This window comes from Carya illinoinensis, chromosome 10, assembly GCF_018687715.1.
Source record: "Carya illinoinensis cultivar Pawnee chromosome 10, C.illinoinensisPawnee_v1, whole genome shotgun sequence".
Taxonomy (NCBI): domain Eukaryota; kingdom Viridiplantae; phylum Streptophyta; class Magnoliopsida; order Fagales; family Juglandaceae; genus Carya; species Carya illinoinensis.
The window spans coordinates 32,429,369-32,448,609 of NC_056761.1; the positions used below are offsets into that span (position 1 = coordinate 32,429,369).

Here is a 19,241-nt window from a genome sequence, read left to right on the forward strand (position 1 = left end):
GATACCAATCTTGGCCAAAATCAATTAGTTACCAAACTAAAACAAAATCAACATGACACAATAAGTTGTCAATATAAGCCAAAATCACCATGACAACAACTCAGCAAGTTACCAAACCAAAACAAAATCAGCATGACACAAGTTCACAACAAGTTACCAAACTTTAACAAAATCAGTCAAACAATTGTAGTTACCAAACTTCAACAAAATCACAATGACAACAAGTTATCAAACTTCTAGAAAATCTGAAATCTCCGTGACAGTAGTAAGCAAGTTCTCAAACTTGAACAAAATCACCATGACAATAACCTACATACACTGATACACTTAAAAATGTTAATCTCATTTTCAATCACTTACATCATTACTCAAGTATTTTTAACTTGGTAATATTGTGAATGGAAGTTTGATAGCAATGCAAAATTTAATTTGTCATTTACAAAATTTAGAAAATCTGGATGGTGAGAAGTTAGAACTTAGAAATTACCTAAACAGTCATAACTCATATCATCCCAAACAAAATCAGATAGAACAACCAAACTATCCAAATATTCAAAAGTAAGCTATCTAAATATCAAATAGGAAATCAAATGAACTAAACAATACAAAGTGTGAAAATATTAGTTGCACTTGAATCTGAGGGCTGGTTTGGTTAATAAAAATTAAACAATCTTATCTCATATAATTATTATAACTGTTTCAAATTCTTATACAAAATATAACAAGCAATTCAAATTTTTCAAATCTCAAAACAAAATTAATATTAAAAAATTATATTATAACAATATTCTATTCAACTTTCAACAAAACATCTAATCTGAACTACGTAACCAAACGAGACCGAGTCTCTATGGTTATGGCAGGAGAATCTGAGTTTCTGATGGAACATCCTTCTATTGGCAAGAAAAAACATTTAGTATTTCTGTAAATATTTGGTGTATAAAATAGCAACTTTAAATTCAAATAAATATAACACTTACAGAATTAGTTGATTTTTTAAGTCCATATAATGCTCTAACCTAATCAGACCCAAATAATAACATTTGTATAGTTTCGATTGACAATGAAGCTAAATGAGGATCAATGACTCTGCCTCATGCCTAAATGCTGATTTTGAACTAACTGTATTAATTGGTGCAACCAATATATCTCATACCAATTTAGACAAAATTCAAAACTTGAAACTATTTGCTTTCCACCATTCAAAGCGTCGAAACTTGCATATGAACCCTCTTAACAGATATATATATATATATATATATATATTCTCCTCTAAATAATTATTTAGTTCTGATTTAGAGAGTTGTACTATATCAACACTTCTAAGAAAAGATTTAAGTAATGATTGTCCACTCTGCTTCTCCCAGCACTTGAGGAACAACTGGATGCATTTATTCAAGCATTTTCTTGCTCTTTTTGTGCCTCAAGAATCAAGTTGTATTCCTAAACATACTCATCATATAAATCATGCAACACAAGAGACATGCTCAATATTCTTGGAAGCTTCTGGTTCTTGATAAATTAATGGAAAACAAAACTAGTTCTGCACCATTGTGAGTCTAGGGTCTAACACCGTAGCAATTTCCATCAATATATTACACTCCTCCCAATATTTCTCAAACTTAACACTCATTTTTTTGAACATTGATTTCATGTACTTCTTCTCATTTCTACTCTTCTTACCCAAGATGTCCTTCATTCTCCATACTTCAGAGAGAACTAAATTTGTTGTTGGGTAGTCACTTCTGGATACAAATATTGGTTATTTCATTGAAAATAGCAAGTAGTTAACAAACATTTTCAACTCGCCCTACTTTTCAACTGTTGGAGCCCATGCAAAACTACTATCTCTATCAACATATTTGGAAAAAACTTCTTTAAACTGAACTGCAACATCCAAAATTACATATGTGCTGTTTTATTTTGTAGGCACATCTCTCAATTTTGGAAACAGTTTTTTAAAGCATCAACAATAAGAAGGCAAGTAAGTAAAGATGGCACGTTACAAAAATTCAACACACGCTTCTGAAGATGCCAATTAGTATCTATAAAACAACATGTCACTACCATATATGAAAGTTTTTTTACAAGAAATCCATATGTCAGCTGTGATATGAATGTTTTTAACAGGTTTAAGCAAAGTCTTTAATTTTGTCTTTTCAATCTCATAAGTTCTCGTGCATTCCTTCTTTGCAGCAGCCTAAGACATTCTTTTCCAATATAGTGTGTTTGCACTTATGAACTTACTAAATATCACATGCTTTATTAAAGAAAATGGATATTCATGGTAAAGTATCACATGAGAGACAAGCTCTCAGATTCTGCTATAATCATAGGTAAAGTTTGAGACAGTGAAGCAAGCATCTGCCTCATTAGACTCAACTGCTAAGACTTTCTGTTTTTTCTTAGACTCTATGTATAGCAAATGAGTTAACAAGTGCCTACGTAGTGTAGTCATATAACTCGATCGATATGCTTTAAACAAAGTTTTACACCACTTACATTGAGGTTGTTTAGTCCCATCTAGTTCAATTTCGATAAAATCATTCCATACAACAAAAGTCATCTTTCTCTTCTTTCTTTCATCGACTACCGTTTGCACTTCTGTTAAGCCCTCATTAGAGACAGTATTAGGGGCATCAGTATTTGCAATGTCTTCATCATCATCAGATATGGGTTCTACTAAACTAATCCCAACAGAGTTTTCGTTTTATACTCCTTTATCAGATCAAGTTCATTCATATGATCATCTATTTGCTAAAATAAATATTTTTTAAACACAAAACCAGAAACATAAAATAAGCATATAAACATTGACCATACAAGTTATATTAATAAACTAAAATAAAAACAGCCTTATCTTGATGGCTCAAGGTACCTCCATAAGTATGGATACTAAAATATGTTAAAGTCAAACAAATTTGATTCCAACAATTTTGTTATACAGCCTTACCTTGATGGCTCAATGTGCATACAGAAGGCAAGGCTGATACAATTGATACTAATCAACTAAAAGATGTTAAAGTTAAACAATTTTGACTCGAACAATTTCAATATATGGCTTTACCTTGGTGGCTCGATGTGCCTCCAAAAACAAAGCATCTCAACAACATAAATATAGAACAGATTGGATAAAATTTATTAATCAAAACATGTTAAAACACACCACCATTTCATACTTGAAGTAGGAACATAAACTATTAACAGATTACGTAAAATTTATGAACCAAAACATATTAAACACAACACCATTTCATACTTAAAGCAAGAACATAAACATATAACAAAAAAAAAAAAAGATTTATCTAACAAAACATGTAAAATAAAGCACAATTTCATACTTGAAACATGACCATAAATATAGAATAGATTGGATAAGATTTATAAACCAAAACATATTAAATAAAGCACCATATTTATCAGCCAAAACATGTTAAAGAAAACATCATTTCATACTTTCAGCAAGAACATAAACATTTAAAAGAAATGATAATTTATAATTAACCAAGACATGTTAAATAAAACATCTTTAAATACTTAAAGTAAGAACATAAAGCAAGAACAAAATAGGATCAGATTAATCAACCAAAACATGTTAAAGAAAGCATAATTAAATAGTTGAAGCAATAAGCATATATGGTAATTTATAATCAATCAAAACAAGTTCAAGAAAGTATCTTTAAATACTTGAAGCAAGAACATAAATATAGAAAAATTGGATAAGATTAATCAACCAAGACATGTTAAATAAAGCATCTTTAAATATTTAATATAAGAACCAAGTAGGATCAGATTAATTAATCAAAACATGAACAAGAAGGCATCATTAAATAGTTCAAGCAAGAACATTAAGCATTATGCGAGAACAATATAGGATCAGATTAATCAACCAAAACATTTAAAAGAATGCATCTTTAAATGCTTGGAGTAAGAACATAAAGCCATAACCAAGTCTCCACAATCTTGACAGTAGTCAACAATATAAATAAATAATTTGAGAGAGCTTAGAGAAACAAATGAAAAATTAGAAATATATAGTAAATAAATATAACATAGCACCATAGGAGGGGGAATAAGTTAAATTCACAGCAGATTGAAAATTTTGATCAAGCACAGATCTATAGGCAAGCTCTTCAGAAGGTTTTTTACACAATTTTAAATATGAAATATAAAGCTAGAAAAAGATATTTGTAAACAATAGAAAAATAAATATAGGAAAATAGTTTACAGCCTAATAGGGCATATTCTGCCATTACAAAATATAAAAAATAAAAATAAAACATAAACTTATCAATCAAAGTGATAGACAGTCACAGAAGGATGTATACATGACTGGTGATGTATGGCAAAACAGTGCCACACCATTGACCACTTAGGAGGCCGGCGTGCTTAGATGATTAGATCTAGATCTACAGTGTAACAATACTACAATTTACAAAGAGTGGGGAGAGAACTAGAACGAATCCTCGAAAATACTTAGATAAGTTGATAACTAGATAAGTGGCTCCAAATCAGCCAAATTCCCAACCAAATGCGTAGAAATAGGAAAAGAACATGGGTAATGAACTCATAGACGGATGAATCAATGAACTAGAGAACCACAAACCACAGAATTAGGAATCCAGCTTGTTGGGAGTCATAAATGCACGCATTTAATAACCCGTTTGTTGGGGCCCTACTACAATCTCATATACTGAGATTACAGCCACGACTTCCCAAAAATACAGTCGCCAGCTGTATCTACTAGGGTTTCTCACAATTATAGCTAGTATCACTCTCAGTCCCTCGAGAATCCCTGGCTGCAAGCCTTCGAGAATCAGGCTTGATTCAACGCTTGATTCGATGCAAATCAAATAGGAGGTAATCATCGTATGCACAAGGGACTAGGGTTTCTCGATGGCTCTGAAAGGATGTCTGAAGGAGTGAGTCGAAGTGTGAGACTGTGAGACTTGAGAGTGAAACGATGTAAGACTAAGATGGTGTAAGTTTGTAACCCTAGCTTTGGGGTATAGAATCAACGGCTCACATTATAGATTGTTTGATCCAATGACCTCAAGCCCTCAATAACTCCACAAGACCAAAGTAAGTTAAGTAACTACAAAATTAAATACTATACTAATACTAATATATTCTATTTAAAAAATAATACTATAGTCTATAAATTATAATACATATTAATTGTTATATACTATAATTTATAAAACTAGCAAGTGGTGTTGTAACAAAAACTATATTTATTTATAGTATTTAATTATATAAAATTGTCTAATATTATATTTTATCAAACATTATAATTTAGTACTCACAATATAATATTATAGTTATATTAATTAGTATAATATAATAATACCGTATACTAACTACAAAATGAGTATATTGATACTTAAAATATTGATACCCTATGGTCTTATATTTGCATAAAATAATATCATTATTTATGCTTGTACTTATAATGCATATGTTTTATGTAATAATTAATACTAGACCACTACTACTAGTCACTAGACTCACTACACAATAGACACTAGTCTAGTAGTCTACTAGTATGAACTTATTAATTAATAATAATAAATATTAACACTAAATATGTATATTACTATAGTTTATATAATCTTATGAATACAATATTACTAGAGTCTAGTGATTAATCATATATATAGTAATAAGATTAATAACTAGTGATAAATTATTAATAGTACTTCATAGAATGATAGAATCATAGGTACTATGCAACTTCATAGAATATATAATGATAGAATCATAAGTGATAAGTCTTTAATAATGACAGAATAATAGATTAATAACAATATTGTAAAGTCTTTAATAGTACTTCATAGAATGATAGAATCATAAGTGATAAGTTATAAGTTAATAAGTTACAACTATACTCTTATATTAATAAGTAATAAGTTAATAAGTTATAAGTGATAAGTTATAGCTTGTAAGCATAAATTTTTATATGACAATTCAATATTTGATAAGAATAAGATAAATATATCAACATGATATATTAATATTATAAATTAAATTTATAGTATGTATAGGGGACTATAACTATAAGTCACTATAATTCTATATATATAATTAATACATATATAACTTTTGGCTATTATTTATATATTGCACTATATATGTATAAATAAATACTAGTCGAGTTGACGGGACAACTCTAGTCGAGTTTCATACGAGATCGTTCATGAACATTATTCAAGCTAGTTGAGCTTTATACAAGTTTCTATCATTTAATTATTGAGCCTAATTTTGTGTTTAAGAACGGCCGATATAATATTCTATTTGAGTCGATTTCAAGTTTAAACGAGTCGAATTTGAACTATCTGTCGAGTAGCCTGTTCATTTTACAGCCCTACACATCATGATAATTGATAAATGAATATATATTGGGAAAACAAAAAACACATTTTCCATGTAAGGAGGACAGATTCTTACTTTTTATTTGTTATTATTTTCCATCATTTTCATTTTATTTTTGATACATTTAAAATCATTTTTTTTTTTTTTTGTGGTATCTATTTTCTTACAAAGGACCTACCCAGAAACTTGCATTTCCTTGTACAAAACATTCTCTTTACAAACATTGAATAATAATTTGTTCAAACACATAAGTCTTGCAAAAACATTTTATAAAAAATTGAACTTCATCATAAAAGTGTGAAAAAAATCATTTTTTGATGGAAGACATTTGTTCAAACACATAAGACTTGCACCCCTAATACTTGTACATAGTATTATTCTAACAAATTATTATATATATTTAAAAATAAATAAATAAGTTATTTAAGGAATCTAGATCTCATAGAGTGAAAGAAAAATAAATTCATAAAATAGGTATTATAATATTTATAATTGCCCGAGTAAACGTTTTTAATCAACCCACCATAAAAAAAATAAAAAATTTTTTCTATTTTTAATAGGACCCATATTTTTACAAAAAGCTTGCATGTTTGTGTATTTAAAATTTCAATACCATAAAAATACGAAATGAGATGGAATAAGATAAAAATTATTTTTAAATATTTTTTAGAACTCGTTTGAATTTAGTGAGTATTTCATCTCATTATTATAATTTTTTTAAAATTTTATATAAAATAATAAAAATATAATAAATAATTCAACTTTTTAAAATTTTAAAATAATAATAATAATATTAAAATATAATATTTTATTTAATTTTCAATTTTTATATTAAATTATCTCGATGTCAAAATCCAAAACGGCTAATGAATCCCACACTTCCTTACCACGAGACTCCAATTTACTCGCTAAGAAGAGCGACACGTGTACTCTATTCAAAACCCCAAAAGGCTTATCCAGTCCTAGACAAGACTGTGTACTGGGTGTGCAGAGCTTTGCTTTTGGGGTAGAATGTTATTATATCCTCACTAGGAATCTTTGTTGGGATCCAAATGGATATACAAGCTCGAATCGGGAGCATAATAACATCCCGCTCCTTCTGCTCTAGAAAGCGTAAAGCTTCTTCTTCTTATTATTCTTCCGCTTCTTCATCATCTTCTCCGTATTCCCCTCTCAGATTGTTCTGTTCGAGGAGTTCTCCAGAAGACGATAACAACGATAATAAAGGTATGCCATTTTTTGTTCGCTGGAATTTTTTTTTTTTAATTCGTTATATTTAGTTTGATTTTCAATCTAATATGAGTTTTTTAATGTTGAATATCTCTCTCTCTCTCGATCAAGCCAAGCTAAATGAAATGTACAATCCAATAATTAATTGTTTGCAGTCGTTCCCAAACTAGAACAATGAAAGCTAGTTTTGCAGTTAGATAGATGAGCATTATATGGTTAATCCAAGTACCTATTTACTGCAAATCAAGCAGCTGCACTTGGCATCGAACAAATCAACACCCACGTTTTCTAGGAATGTGGTGTCCGAAAATCTGGATTCATTAGAAATGATTAGGAACCTAATATGATTTTCGGGAATGTGAGATTTATATGTTTAGTTTATTCCTAGGCATCCAAATGAATTATTTATGGTTTCCAAAATTTTTTTTTATATTTTTCTCTTAAAGTGCATGAGTCCGTTTGATGCAAAATATATATAGTTAAATGAAACTTATAGGGAATAAAAATATATATAAACTATGGGTTTAATCAATTTATATATTTCATAAGTTGTGGTTAAGAATATTAAGGGCTTGGGAGGGAATTGAGATTCCTTTCACGTAGCATCCACACAGAGTACGTAATCTTTAAGAATTCTTCGGAACCCCAAAAGAGTACCCCGATCCAAATGCTCCATCCACTATAATTCCATGCTGTCACCAATCATGCCACACCAACCTTTGCAAGCATCAAAGATGGTGAGACTTTGTCTTCCCCTGGGAAGAATGGCACGTCATGACCTATGGGATGTGATACTTCCATCTGTGAGTCAACTATCTGGGATGGTCAGCTTCTCTCTACAAGCAAAGATCCTTCATTATAGACCAGCCCGACTATTGACAGTCTTGCTTAATTTGTCGGTTAACCTGTGTATCATGGAGCCCGGATTTGGAGACCATGTTCAAATGTTTAATCTTCTTACTTTTGGTTTGGTCTTCTAGCACGTTAGAGCCTATCATGCCTCAACGAGGGATAATACTTTATAATTGTCGAGGCAACGCAAATATATTGATGATTTTCTTGGTTTTTTTTTCCTTGTTTTTTTAAGGGCAAAATTTCTATTGAGCTGGGTTTATTTCTAAGATCTTTTGCTCATCCTTACTAAGGTATGGCTTGTTTGAAAATAGATCTCATTCCAAAATTTTCATCCCATCCCATCCCCTTTCCAAATATATTTTAAATACAAAATTTTCAAACTAATTATTATAGATTTTTTAAACTAATTATTGCAACTTTCCCAAACTTTCAAATAAAAAAAAATCAACTTTTTCAAATCCTCAAACAAAAATAATATTATAAAATTATATTCTAACAATATTTTAACTTATAATATTTTTTATTCAATTTTTTCTCTTTCCTTTCCCAAAATCCAAAAAATACTAAACTCTAACTATCTCACTGCTATTCACAAACTATCTTATTACTATTCACAAAATTCTCATCTCATCTCAATCCCTAAACGAGCCTCTCGTTTGTTTTCTGAGATGAGATGAGATAAATTGAAATGAGTTGAGATTAAAGTTTGAATAATATATTATTAGAATATATTATTTTAATATTATTTTTGTAATGGGATTTGAAAAGGTTGAATTGTTTATTTTATTTTGTATGGGAATTTAAAAAAATTGTAATTATTAGATGAGATGAAATGAAAAGTTTTGTGAAAGTGAATGAGGTCTAATCTAAGCAGAAGTAATTGGAACTGTAGTGACCTTGAAAACATATTGCTTGTGATTACTTTTGCATAAATGATCTTGGGTTTGTTTAGGTATCCCTATAGGCTCCATGATTGTTGGAATATCCAAGAACAAATTGAAGCATTAGAATTAAAATCATGTGAAGCAAAAATGCTAAAATCAAATAAAGAAACTGTTATATGACAGTTAAGTTAGTTGATGTAATAAGTTAGTTACATTTCTTGTTTTTCTTGTATCTGATATAGTAAAATCAGATAGCTTACAATGCCAATACGTGTATATAAATAGATGTGATGTAAAGCAGTATTCATTCAAGTAATTCAATTCATTCTTTTCCTATTCTCTGTTTCCTTCTCTTCCTTTTCTCTGTTTCTGTTTTACATATTTTACATGGTATCATCGAGTATAAAATTTCCGCTGCTCTCTTGATCTATCTTTCAGCTTTCTTGCTGCTTTCTTGCTGCTTTCTTTGTTGCTATGGAATCCTCTGCTAATATGGCAGTTTCTTTTTCATCTTCATCTTCAATGAATCCATCTGATGATTCATCCAGCCCTTACTATCTCCATCCCAGTGATAATCCTGGAGCTCTTCTTGTTTCTGATTTTTTCAATGGTGCAAATTATGTTGCTTGGAGTAGATCAATCTCGATTGCTCTTTCTGTAAAGAACAAACTTGCTTTTATTGATGGAAGTTTGCCTCAACCTAGTCCTGATAACACAAAACTTCATGTTGCTTGGCTGCGAGCAAACAATCTTGTTTTGTCTTGGTTGATGAACTCAATTGCAAAGGAACTTCGAGGAAGTCTTCTCTATTTTAACACTGCATCTGACATTTGGGATGAACTAAAAGTTAGATATCTTCGAAGTGATGGCCCACGAGTTTTTACATTAGAGAAATCTTTAAGCTCTATTTCTCAAGGCTCAAACTCAATCACTGAGTATTTTAGTGATTTCAAAACTTTATGGGATGAATACATTAGCTATCGCCCTCTCCCTAAATGTACTTGTGGAATTATGAACACTTGTACTTGTGCCATCTTAAAGAATCTTGCTGATCGCCAACAAGCAGACTATGTGATGAAGTTCTTGGTTGGTTTACATGATTCTTATTCAGCCATTCGAATTCAATTGCTTCTTTCTACTTTACCATCAATGGGGAAGGTCTTTTCTTTGCTGCTCCAAGAAGAAAGCCAAAGATCTTTGACAAATGCAGTAGGTCTTCCTCTTGATTCTCATGCTATGGCTGCTACACAACCACCAAGACAAGCTTATCCCAATATTTCCAAGTTCAGCAAACTCAAAGGAAAATCTGAAATCACTTGTTCCCATTGTGGTTTTTCTGGACATCTTGCAGACAAGTGCTTTCAGATCATAGGTTATCCACCAGGATGGAAAGGCCCTCGAGGAAAAAGATTCAATTCAACACGATTGCCCAATGTAAACATTGCATCTTCTCTGGAGCAAAATTCAAATATCCCAAACTTGCATTTTTCTCAAGAGCAAATACAAAATCTGATCACTCTTGCCAATAGCTTGTCTACTTCACCTATCAATTCTAATTCTGCAGTCAATACTGCCTCCACATCAGGTAATCATTTCACTGCTTGTTCAACTGTTAATTCTTTGAATTCTCCATGGATACTAGACAGTGGAGCAACAGATCATATGATCTGTTCTCCCCACTTCTTTACTTCAATAAAAATACCCACCAAACCATCTTCAGTCCATTTACCAAATGGTCAACTTGTTCCTATTATTTTTACAGGAACTGTCAAACTTTCTTCTGATTTAGTGCTACATAATGCTCTTTACATCCCTTCTTTTCATATCAATCTTATCTCTGCTTCAAGATTGACTAAAGAAAACTCTATTGCCTTGTTTCTTTTTCAATCTAAATGTGTCTTGCAGGATATCAACAAATGGAAGATGATTGGGCTTGCTGAAGTTAGAGATGGCCTATACCACCTTATTTTTCCTCATAACACACAGCAGACATTACATGACTCAACCAATTCTTTTTTGGCCAACACCTCTTCCATCAGTCCTAACATATGGCATTCTCGGTTGGGACATCCTTCTCCTGCCAGATTGAAAATCATTAGCTCTCTTAATCCTTGTATAAAATCATCTCACAATCATGTCTGTGAGATTTGTCCCCTAGCTCGACAAAAGAAATTGTCTTTTCCTGTATTGTTGCCCAGATGACTAACACAAGAGGGGGGTGAATTGAGTTGTATTAAAAAAAATAACAATTATAAATCAAATATATAATATAAAATATAAACAAAATATGAAATAACAATAAATATAAGGAGTAAGGGTAAGAGAGAAGCAAACTCAGTATGTTAACGAGGTTCGGCCCCACTGCCTACGTCCTCGCCTCAAGCTACCCCTTGAGGATTCCCAAATTCACTATTCAACCTCCTTCAGGTGGAGATAGAAACCTATTACACCTTTGAACAACACCGCTACAAAGGATCCGTGTAGAACACCCTCTACACTTGCAATCACCTTACACGTGGTGATTCAACTATTCCCTGTGTAGAATACTTTCTACACACACAAGGGTTATACACACCCTTTTTCTGATACAAAAGCTGATAGTGGGTAGGTTATCAGAAAACACTCCTCAACGAGTGAAATAAGAACAATACAGCGCAAGCTATATCTCTCAAAATGAACAAGGATTAAGGCTCAATGTTTAGAGAAGAGAGAATGAAAGCTTTGAATGAATGTTGTATGCTCTTGGTGTTGTGAATGTGAAGCTCTCAAATGATCTATTTATAGGCATATGAGACTTCATATTCAAATTTAAAAAGATTCACATGTCAAAGACAACATCATTCACTTTTTCAAAAAATTCAAATAAAAGGTTCTTCTTTTTCAATTGTCAAAGACAACATCATTCACTTTTTCAAAGAATTCAAATAAAAGGTTCTTCTTTCTCAATTGTCAAAGACAACATCATTCACTTTTTCAAAAAAATCAAACCTAATCTTTTACTTTTGGCATATGACAAAATGAGCACACTTTCATTTTCAAAAAATTCAAACCTAATCTTTTTCTTTTTGTATAAGTCTAAAAAAGCATCAATCACTTTTGAAAATATTCAAATAAAACATGCACATGTGAAAGATGACAATCAATCATCTTTAATATTTTCAAAGTTCAACCCTTTAATCAAGGCATGCACATGCAAAAGATGACAATCAATCATCTTTCAAAATTTTCAAATTTAATTTTCAAAAATATTCATGCACATGTGGAAAATGTATTTTAATGCTTTATGATAAAATATTAATTTTGAGCATTAATCCTAATTTCGAATTTTGAAGAGATTTACAACATTACTCTATAATTTTAATGTGAACTTGTTCCCTTCTTGCTCATGCTTGTTTCCTTGATGTGCTTGACTCCATTGTGTAGACAACTTGAGCTTGAGACTTCTTTATTCTTTGAATTCATTTGTTATCATCAAAATCCATGTGTAGATTTATAATCACATGAAACTTGAAATCTTGAGTTCAACATGTATCACAAAGCAATGCAAATAAAGCTTTTCAATTAGTGCATTGTGACATCTGGGGTCCCTTCTCAATTCTTTCACATTCTGGTTACAAGTTTTTCCTTACAATTGTGGATGATCATACACGTTTCACTTGGCTTTATCTTATGAAAACAAAATCAGAAACCAGATCCTTACTCATCAATTTCATTACTTATGTTCAAACCCAATTTAATACTCAAATTCAGACACTTAGAACAGATAATGGCCAAGAATTCAACATGCCTAATCTTTATCAAAAATATGGCATGATCCATCAACTATCTTGTGTAGAAACTCCTGAGCAAAATGGTAGAGTTGAAAGAAAACACCAGCATCTGTTAAATGTAGCTAGAGCTCTCCTTTTCCAGTCAAAATTACCTTTATCATATTGGAGTGAATGTGTGTTAACTGCCACACACCTCATTAATCGAACTCCATCATCTGTATTAGGAAATAATACACCTTATGCTCTTCTTTTTCAAAAACCACCTGCATACAACTACCTCAAAGTCTTTGGTTGTTTATGTTTTGCTAGCACAATTCAAAACAGTCGAGGAAAATTTCAACCTAGAGCCTCAAAATGTCTATTCCTTGGATATCCACCTAATATCAAAGGATATAAGGTACTTGACCTCATTACTCTTAAAATCTTCATTTCCAGGAATGTTGTATTTCATGAAACTATCTTTCCTTCTATACCAAACACCAATCATACACCTTTTATATTTCCTGATTTTCCTTCACCATATGATTTCACAGTACCTCCCATTTCATCTCCTGATATTGCAGTGCCTTCAATCTCATCTCCTGATATTGCAGCACCTTTCATTTCAAATTCTGACAATACAGTCCCTCCTATTTCAAATTCTGAACATATAATACCTACTATTTCACCTTCTGACATTGCAATACCTTCTGCAATTACAGTACCTTCTGTCTCACCTTCTCCTATTTTAGCATCTTCCAATTCACCTCCTGTCTCACCTTCACATTCACCTTCCAGCTCTCAGATTTCAATACCTTCTATTCCTCAAATAAATCATGAACATATAAATCCCAGAAGATCTGAAAGAATAAGGAATCCTCCCCCATACTTGCAGAATTTCTATTGTGGTAATATGGTCAAGCCTGCTTCAGCATCTCAGGAATCTTTCCATTGCTATCTTCCTTCTCCTGGTAAGCCATACTCTATTGCACATTTTCTTTCCACTACAAAATTGTCCCCTAAACATAGAGCTTTCATTTCTACTATATCTTCTACCTTTGAACCTAAAACTTTCAAACAAGCTAGCTCACATCCTCAATGGCAAACTGCCATGTCAGAAGAAATTAAAGCTCTTGAATTAAATAGAACTTGGGAACTTACAATTCTACCTCCAAATAAGACTGCAATAGGATGTAAGTGGGTTTATCGTGTTAAATACAAAGCTGATGGCACAATTGAAAGATACAAGGCTAGATTAGTGGCAAAGGGGTACACTCAACAAGAAGGCCTTGATTTTTTTGATACATTCTCCCCTGTGGCTAAAATGACAACAGTACGCACTTTGTTATCAATTGCTGCAATTAAGCATTGGCATTTACATCAACTTGATGTAAACAATGCTTTTCTTCATGGAGACTTGAATGAAGAGGTCTACATGCAGTTACCACCAGGGTACTCCTCACCAACTGATCCTAGAGTTTGCAAACTCAAAAAGAGTCTCTATGGTCTCAAACAGGCCTCAAGACAATGGTTTTCTAAGTTGTCTTCATCCTTGCTACAGTTTGGCTTCACTCAAGCAAAATCTGATTCTTCTTTGTTCATCAGACACAATTCAACCAGTTTTGTGGCACTCTTGATTTATGTTGATGATGTCATCATTGCATCTAATAATCTTGATGATATAGTTACTGTTAAACAGTTTCTACATGATTCTTTTACAATAAAAGATTTGGGGGAACTCAAGTACTTTTTGGGGATTGAAATGGCTAGATCAGCTAAAGGCATCTCTTTGTGCCAACGCAAGTATGCTTTAGACATCTTGCAAGACAGTGGATTTTCAGGATGTAAACCTATAGCCTTTCCTATGGAATCTACCCTAAAATTGAGTGTCAATGATTCATCTCCTCCTCTGCCAGATCCTGCATTATATAGAAGACTTGTTGGCCGTCTACTATACCTCACTATAACCAGACCTGACCTATATTATTCAGTACAAGCATTAAGCCAATTCATGGCTAAACCGAGTACCAAGCACCTTCAAGCTGCTGAAAGGGTTCTCAGGTACATTAAAGCAACACCAGGACAAGGCATTTTCTTATCTGCAGATTCTCATCTTCATTTAAAAGCTTATTCAGACAGTGACTGGGGTGGATGTATTGATACTAGAAGAAGTGTCACTGGTTTCACAGTGTTTATTGGAGATTCTCTCATCTCATGGAAGTCAAAGAAACAACCAACTGTTAGTCGATCCTCAGCTGAGTCTGAATACAGAGCTCTAGCCTCTACTACATGTGAAATTCAATGGTTAATGTATCTACTGGCTGACTTACATATTCCCCATCCACAAGCTGTTTTGCTTTACACTGACAGCAAACCAGCTTCTGAAATTGCATCAAATCCTGTTCAACATGAGAGGACAAAACACATCCAGCTAGATTGCCATCTGGTCCGAGAAAAATTACAAGAAGGACTGATCAAGATCATCCATATTCCTTCTAAACATCAGCTGGCAGACATATTAACTAAACCACTTGGTTCTCTTAATTTTCATCATTTAGTCCGCAAGATGGGAATGATTAATATCCATTCCCCTCTTGAGGGGGGGTGTTGGAATATCCAAGAACAAATTGAAGCATTAGAATTAAAATCATGTGAAGCAAAAATGCTAAAATCAAATAAAGAAACTGTTATATGACAGTTAAGTTAGTTGATGTAATAAGTTAGTTACATTTCTTGTTTTTCTTGTATCTGATATAGTAAAATCAGATAGCTTACAATGCCAATACGTGTATATAAATAGATGTGATGTAAAGCAGTATTCATTCAAGTAATTCAATTCATTCTTTTCCTATTCTCTGTTTCCTTCTCTTCCTTTTCTCTGTTTCTGTTTTACATATTTTACAATGATAAAGGAGCATTCTCTTCAATTGTCATGCCCGGGCACATAGGAATATAACGCTGGCCAAATCAATAACTTCTAGTTCTGAGAAACCTGGGCTCTTCCTGATCACATGCTTTTATGACCTTTGATTTTTCTGTAAATATGTATTTTCTATTTTGTTTTCATCTTCTTAGTGTGTACATATGTGCATGTATAATTAGAGTACTTTGTGTATGTATTAGTCTATGACATTGTTAAATCTCTATCTAAGTACGATAGTTATGTTCCATGTTTTCTACTTTGAGAAACTGGCTCTCTGCCTGACCACTTGCTTTTACAACGAGTAAATAATCACCATTAGTTTCAATTTTCACCTTGTTAAAATGTGTATTTGTACACGGTGTATATTATTTGTCCACTTTGTAGACATATGAAAAAAAATAAAAATGTCCACTCTGTAGCAGTAGCAAGGGCATATATAACACTGGCCAAATTCATGTTTTCTAGTCTTTAGAAACTGACTCTGTGTTTGAACAATTACTTTTAGAATGAATGACAGTATCATAATACTTGTCCTACATTATGGTTTTCACCTCACTAATGTGTATGTGCACAATTGTGCTCATATAGAGACAAGCTCCTGTAAATATTCTGGTTATTGGAATGATATATTTATTTCTATATCATTAGGACCGGTAATAGTATCCATTTCACAGTTGAGGCTGAACTTCTCTCTATGACAAAATCACATTTCACTGATGGATACCATGTGCGCTCCTGACCTTTCCTTCGCTTTCCAAGTTTTGATATGTTTTCCACTGATGGACATAGACTGTGGAGATGGTGTTATAAATAGGGGAAATTTAGAATTTACTCCCCTCAAATTAACATTCTTTTGCAAAATAGTCACCAAACTATCAAGCTTGTCATTTTTCCCCTAAACTATTTATTTCGCAATTCAGCTCAATGTGAAGACCTAATCCTTCAGATGAACAAAAGAATAATTATGTGACACAATTTTAACTGTTGAATCTTAAGGGAGAGGGATACATTATAAAAGGAGTGGTAGCTGGAGTGGATAAATTGAGAAGTTTGGTGGTGCGATTGTCCTTATAAATAATTATCTTCCATTTTGGTTTTAACCTCATTAATGTGCATTGCACAGCGATACTATATATGTATGTGCAGTCTGTAGTGCTGGTGAGGGTCTATACAATGGTGTCCAATCCATGTCTACTAATTGAGAGCCGACTCTGTCAAGACCGATTGCTTTTACGGTACTGTATTCCATTTTGGCTCTCCCCTCATTGACTGGTGTGTGCATAAAATACTATAGCAAGTAAGGGTGCATATAACGGCGGCCAGGTCCATATCTTATAGTACTAAGAAACTGGCTCTTTCCCCAACCACTTGTTTTAGGCAGTATGGACGAAATTAAAGGGAGGGGGGGGGGGGGGGGGGGGGGGGGCATTATTCATTGTGCCACCCAAAATGAATTTATTAATTCCTTCAAGATGCTATCCCCCGCTTTGTTCCTGAGTGCTGGTACTGTGAATAATTATTCTTCATTTGGGCTTTCCTCTTAGTAATGTGTGTGCGCACGCTCATGTCCATGACTTCACGCAATACTGTGTATTTATATTCTATAAATCCATGTCTTTTAGATTTTAGAAATTGGCTCTTTGCCATGCCATTTGCTTATACAACAAGCAATGGTGTTGTAAATAATTATCTTTGAATTTTGGTTTTGTGTATGTAAGGCATGTGTACATTTAATACTTTATGTCTATAGTGCTGAACAAATCCATATATATTCTAGGAAGGTGTGTGCTTGACCATTTGGTTGCACAACCAGTGATAGTACTCCAAATAATCATCCCTCAGTTCAACTATCATCTCATTAGCATGGTTGTGTGCAAGCATTGCATATGGATTGGGATTCCATAGAATTTCTGTTCAAACTCCCGGGCCTAGAGTGGGAGAGAAACATAAAACAGGTCAAACAACATTTATTATTATTCATGTGAGTTTCTCTAACAATATTAAATTCTCAATACGCAGGATCCACTTGTCTCTCTCCCAATCTAGATCCTAAAGTTTGGCAAGATCCTAAAGAATCTTGATCTAGAACATACATATAATACCTTTTGAACATGTAGTTCATTTTCATGGATATGTTTAATCTAAATTGCATTGCTATTCAACCACTGCCAAGACAAAATAACTCTTACCAAATTTCTTTGTGCACATCTTTCAGGTGATAAATCCTCGACAGACTGGGATAAGGCCTGGTCTAACTTTAGAAAGCAAGGGAAAAAGTCCCTCTTCTCACAGTTTTCTCCCAATAAGTACGTAACCTGGAATCCTAGTCGTTCAAACTACCCACCGTCTGAGGAAGTTGATCCCATCAAGAGAACGGAGAGGTCAAATCTCATGTTATGGACTAGTCCAAGGTTTACTCTGGCAGGGGCCATTGTTATAGTCACATTTCTTTTGGTTTACACCATACTTGCACCAGTCAAGTGATTTTACTGGCATTATTTTTAATAAGTTACCTCCCAGAAAGCCCGTCTTTATTGTAGAACTATGAAGAATATTTTTGCAAGGAAATGGGCATAAGAGAGAAATTGTAAATTTTTTGTAAATGCAATTACTTGTTCTTCTTTAATCCATTATATACTTATTCTCGATTTAGGTAATATACTTTCATATTCATTGGCATTGTGTATTTGGCTATCAAGTAGTGTTCACCTCTCTCTTGTCTCTTTTCCTTGACAAATGTTTGGCCTACAAAAGAGGTTTGCATACTTGACTTGACGTGGTACGTCTCTCTATTAATGTAATGTTAATCTAATATATTATATCAGTTTAATTTTACTTCTATAAACTTTTTCGGGATGCAACTTTATCCAATTTCAAGGGTAGTCCCTGCAGAACTAGGAGGTATTTCTAACTCATGCATTCCGCTGCACCTTAGTATATGCTTAATTTGGGCCTTGCTTGAAATTATGAACCTAGCTGCAATTATTCTGGACTGTTAGTTTAGTCAGATACGTAATCAGTATTACATAAACTTGTCAAGCTATATTTTGAAGACTGCTCGACGTTCAGCAGGAAGCTTACTTCTCAAAGAAGCAATCTGTAAACATAGTTTGGAGAGAACAGACAGCGACTCTTATGAATTTGGTGAATTTATACGTTTAAATCTACCACAAAAGTCACAAGGTGCAATGGCAGTGGCACAGAGGTTGAAAGACAACAGCTGGCGAT

General features: G+C 32.8%; 1 protein-coding gene across 2 annotated transcripts; it reads left to right on the forward strand.

The window, feature by feature from the left end:
* The first annotated feature begins 7,323 nt into the window (after positions 1-7,323).
* LOC122279413 lies at positions 7,324-18,670 on the forward strand. 2 transcript variants are annotated; one of them, XM_043090066.1, is made up of 3 exons: positions 7,324-7,599; positions 17,137-17,248; positions 18,229-18,366. In XM_043090066.1, exons 1-3 carry the CDS (start codon positions 7,425-7,427, stop codon positions 18,230-18,232), a joined length of 291 nt encoding a protein of 96 aa, XP_042946000.1. In that variant the 5' UTR covers positions 7,324-7,424; the 3' UTR covers positions 18,233-18,366. The 2 variants fall into 2 exon arrangements, with proteins under 2 accessions (XP_042946000.1, XP_042945999.1); XM_043090065.1 differs by lacking the exon at positions 17,137-17,248 and having other exon boundaries at positions 7,335-7,599; positions 18,229-18,670.
* Positions 18,671-19,241: the final 571 nt, after the last annotated feature.

Bases quoted from the DNA above. Each gene is read 5' to 3' on its own strand.
- LOC122279413 (XM_043090065.1), top strand. From the start codon at position 7,425: ATGGATATACAAGCTCGAATCGGGAGCATAATAACATCCCGCTCCTTC. The intron at 7,600-18,228 runs GTATGCCATTTT...CACATCTTTCAG, and splicing joins CGATAACAACGATAATAAAG to GTGATAAATCCTCGACAGAC.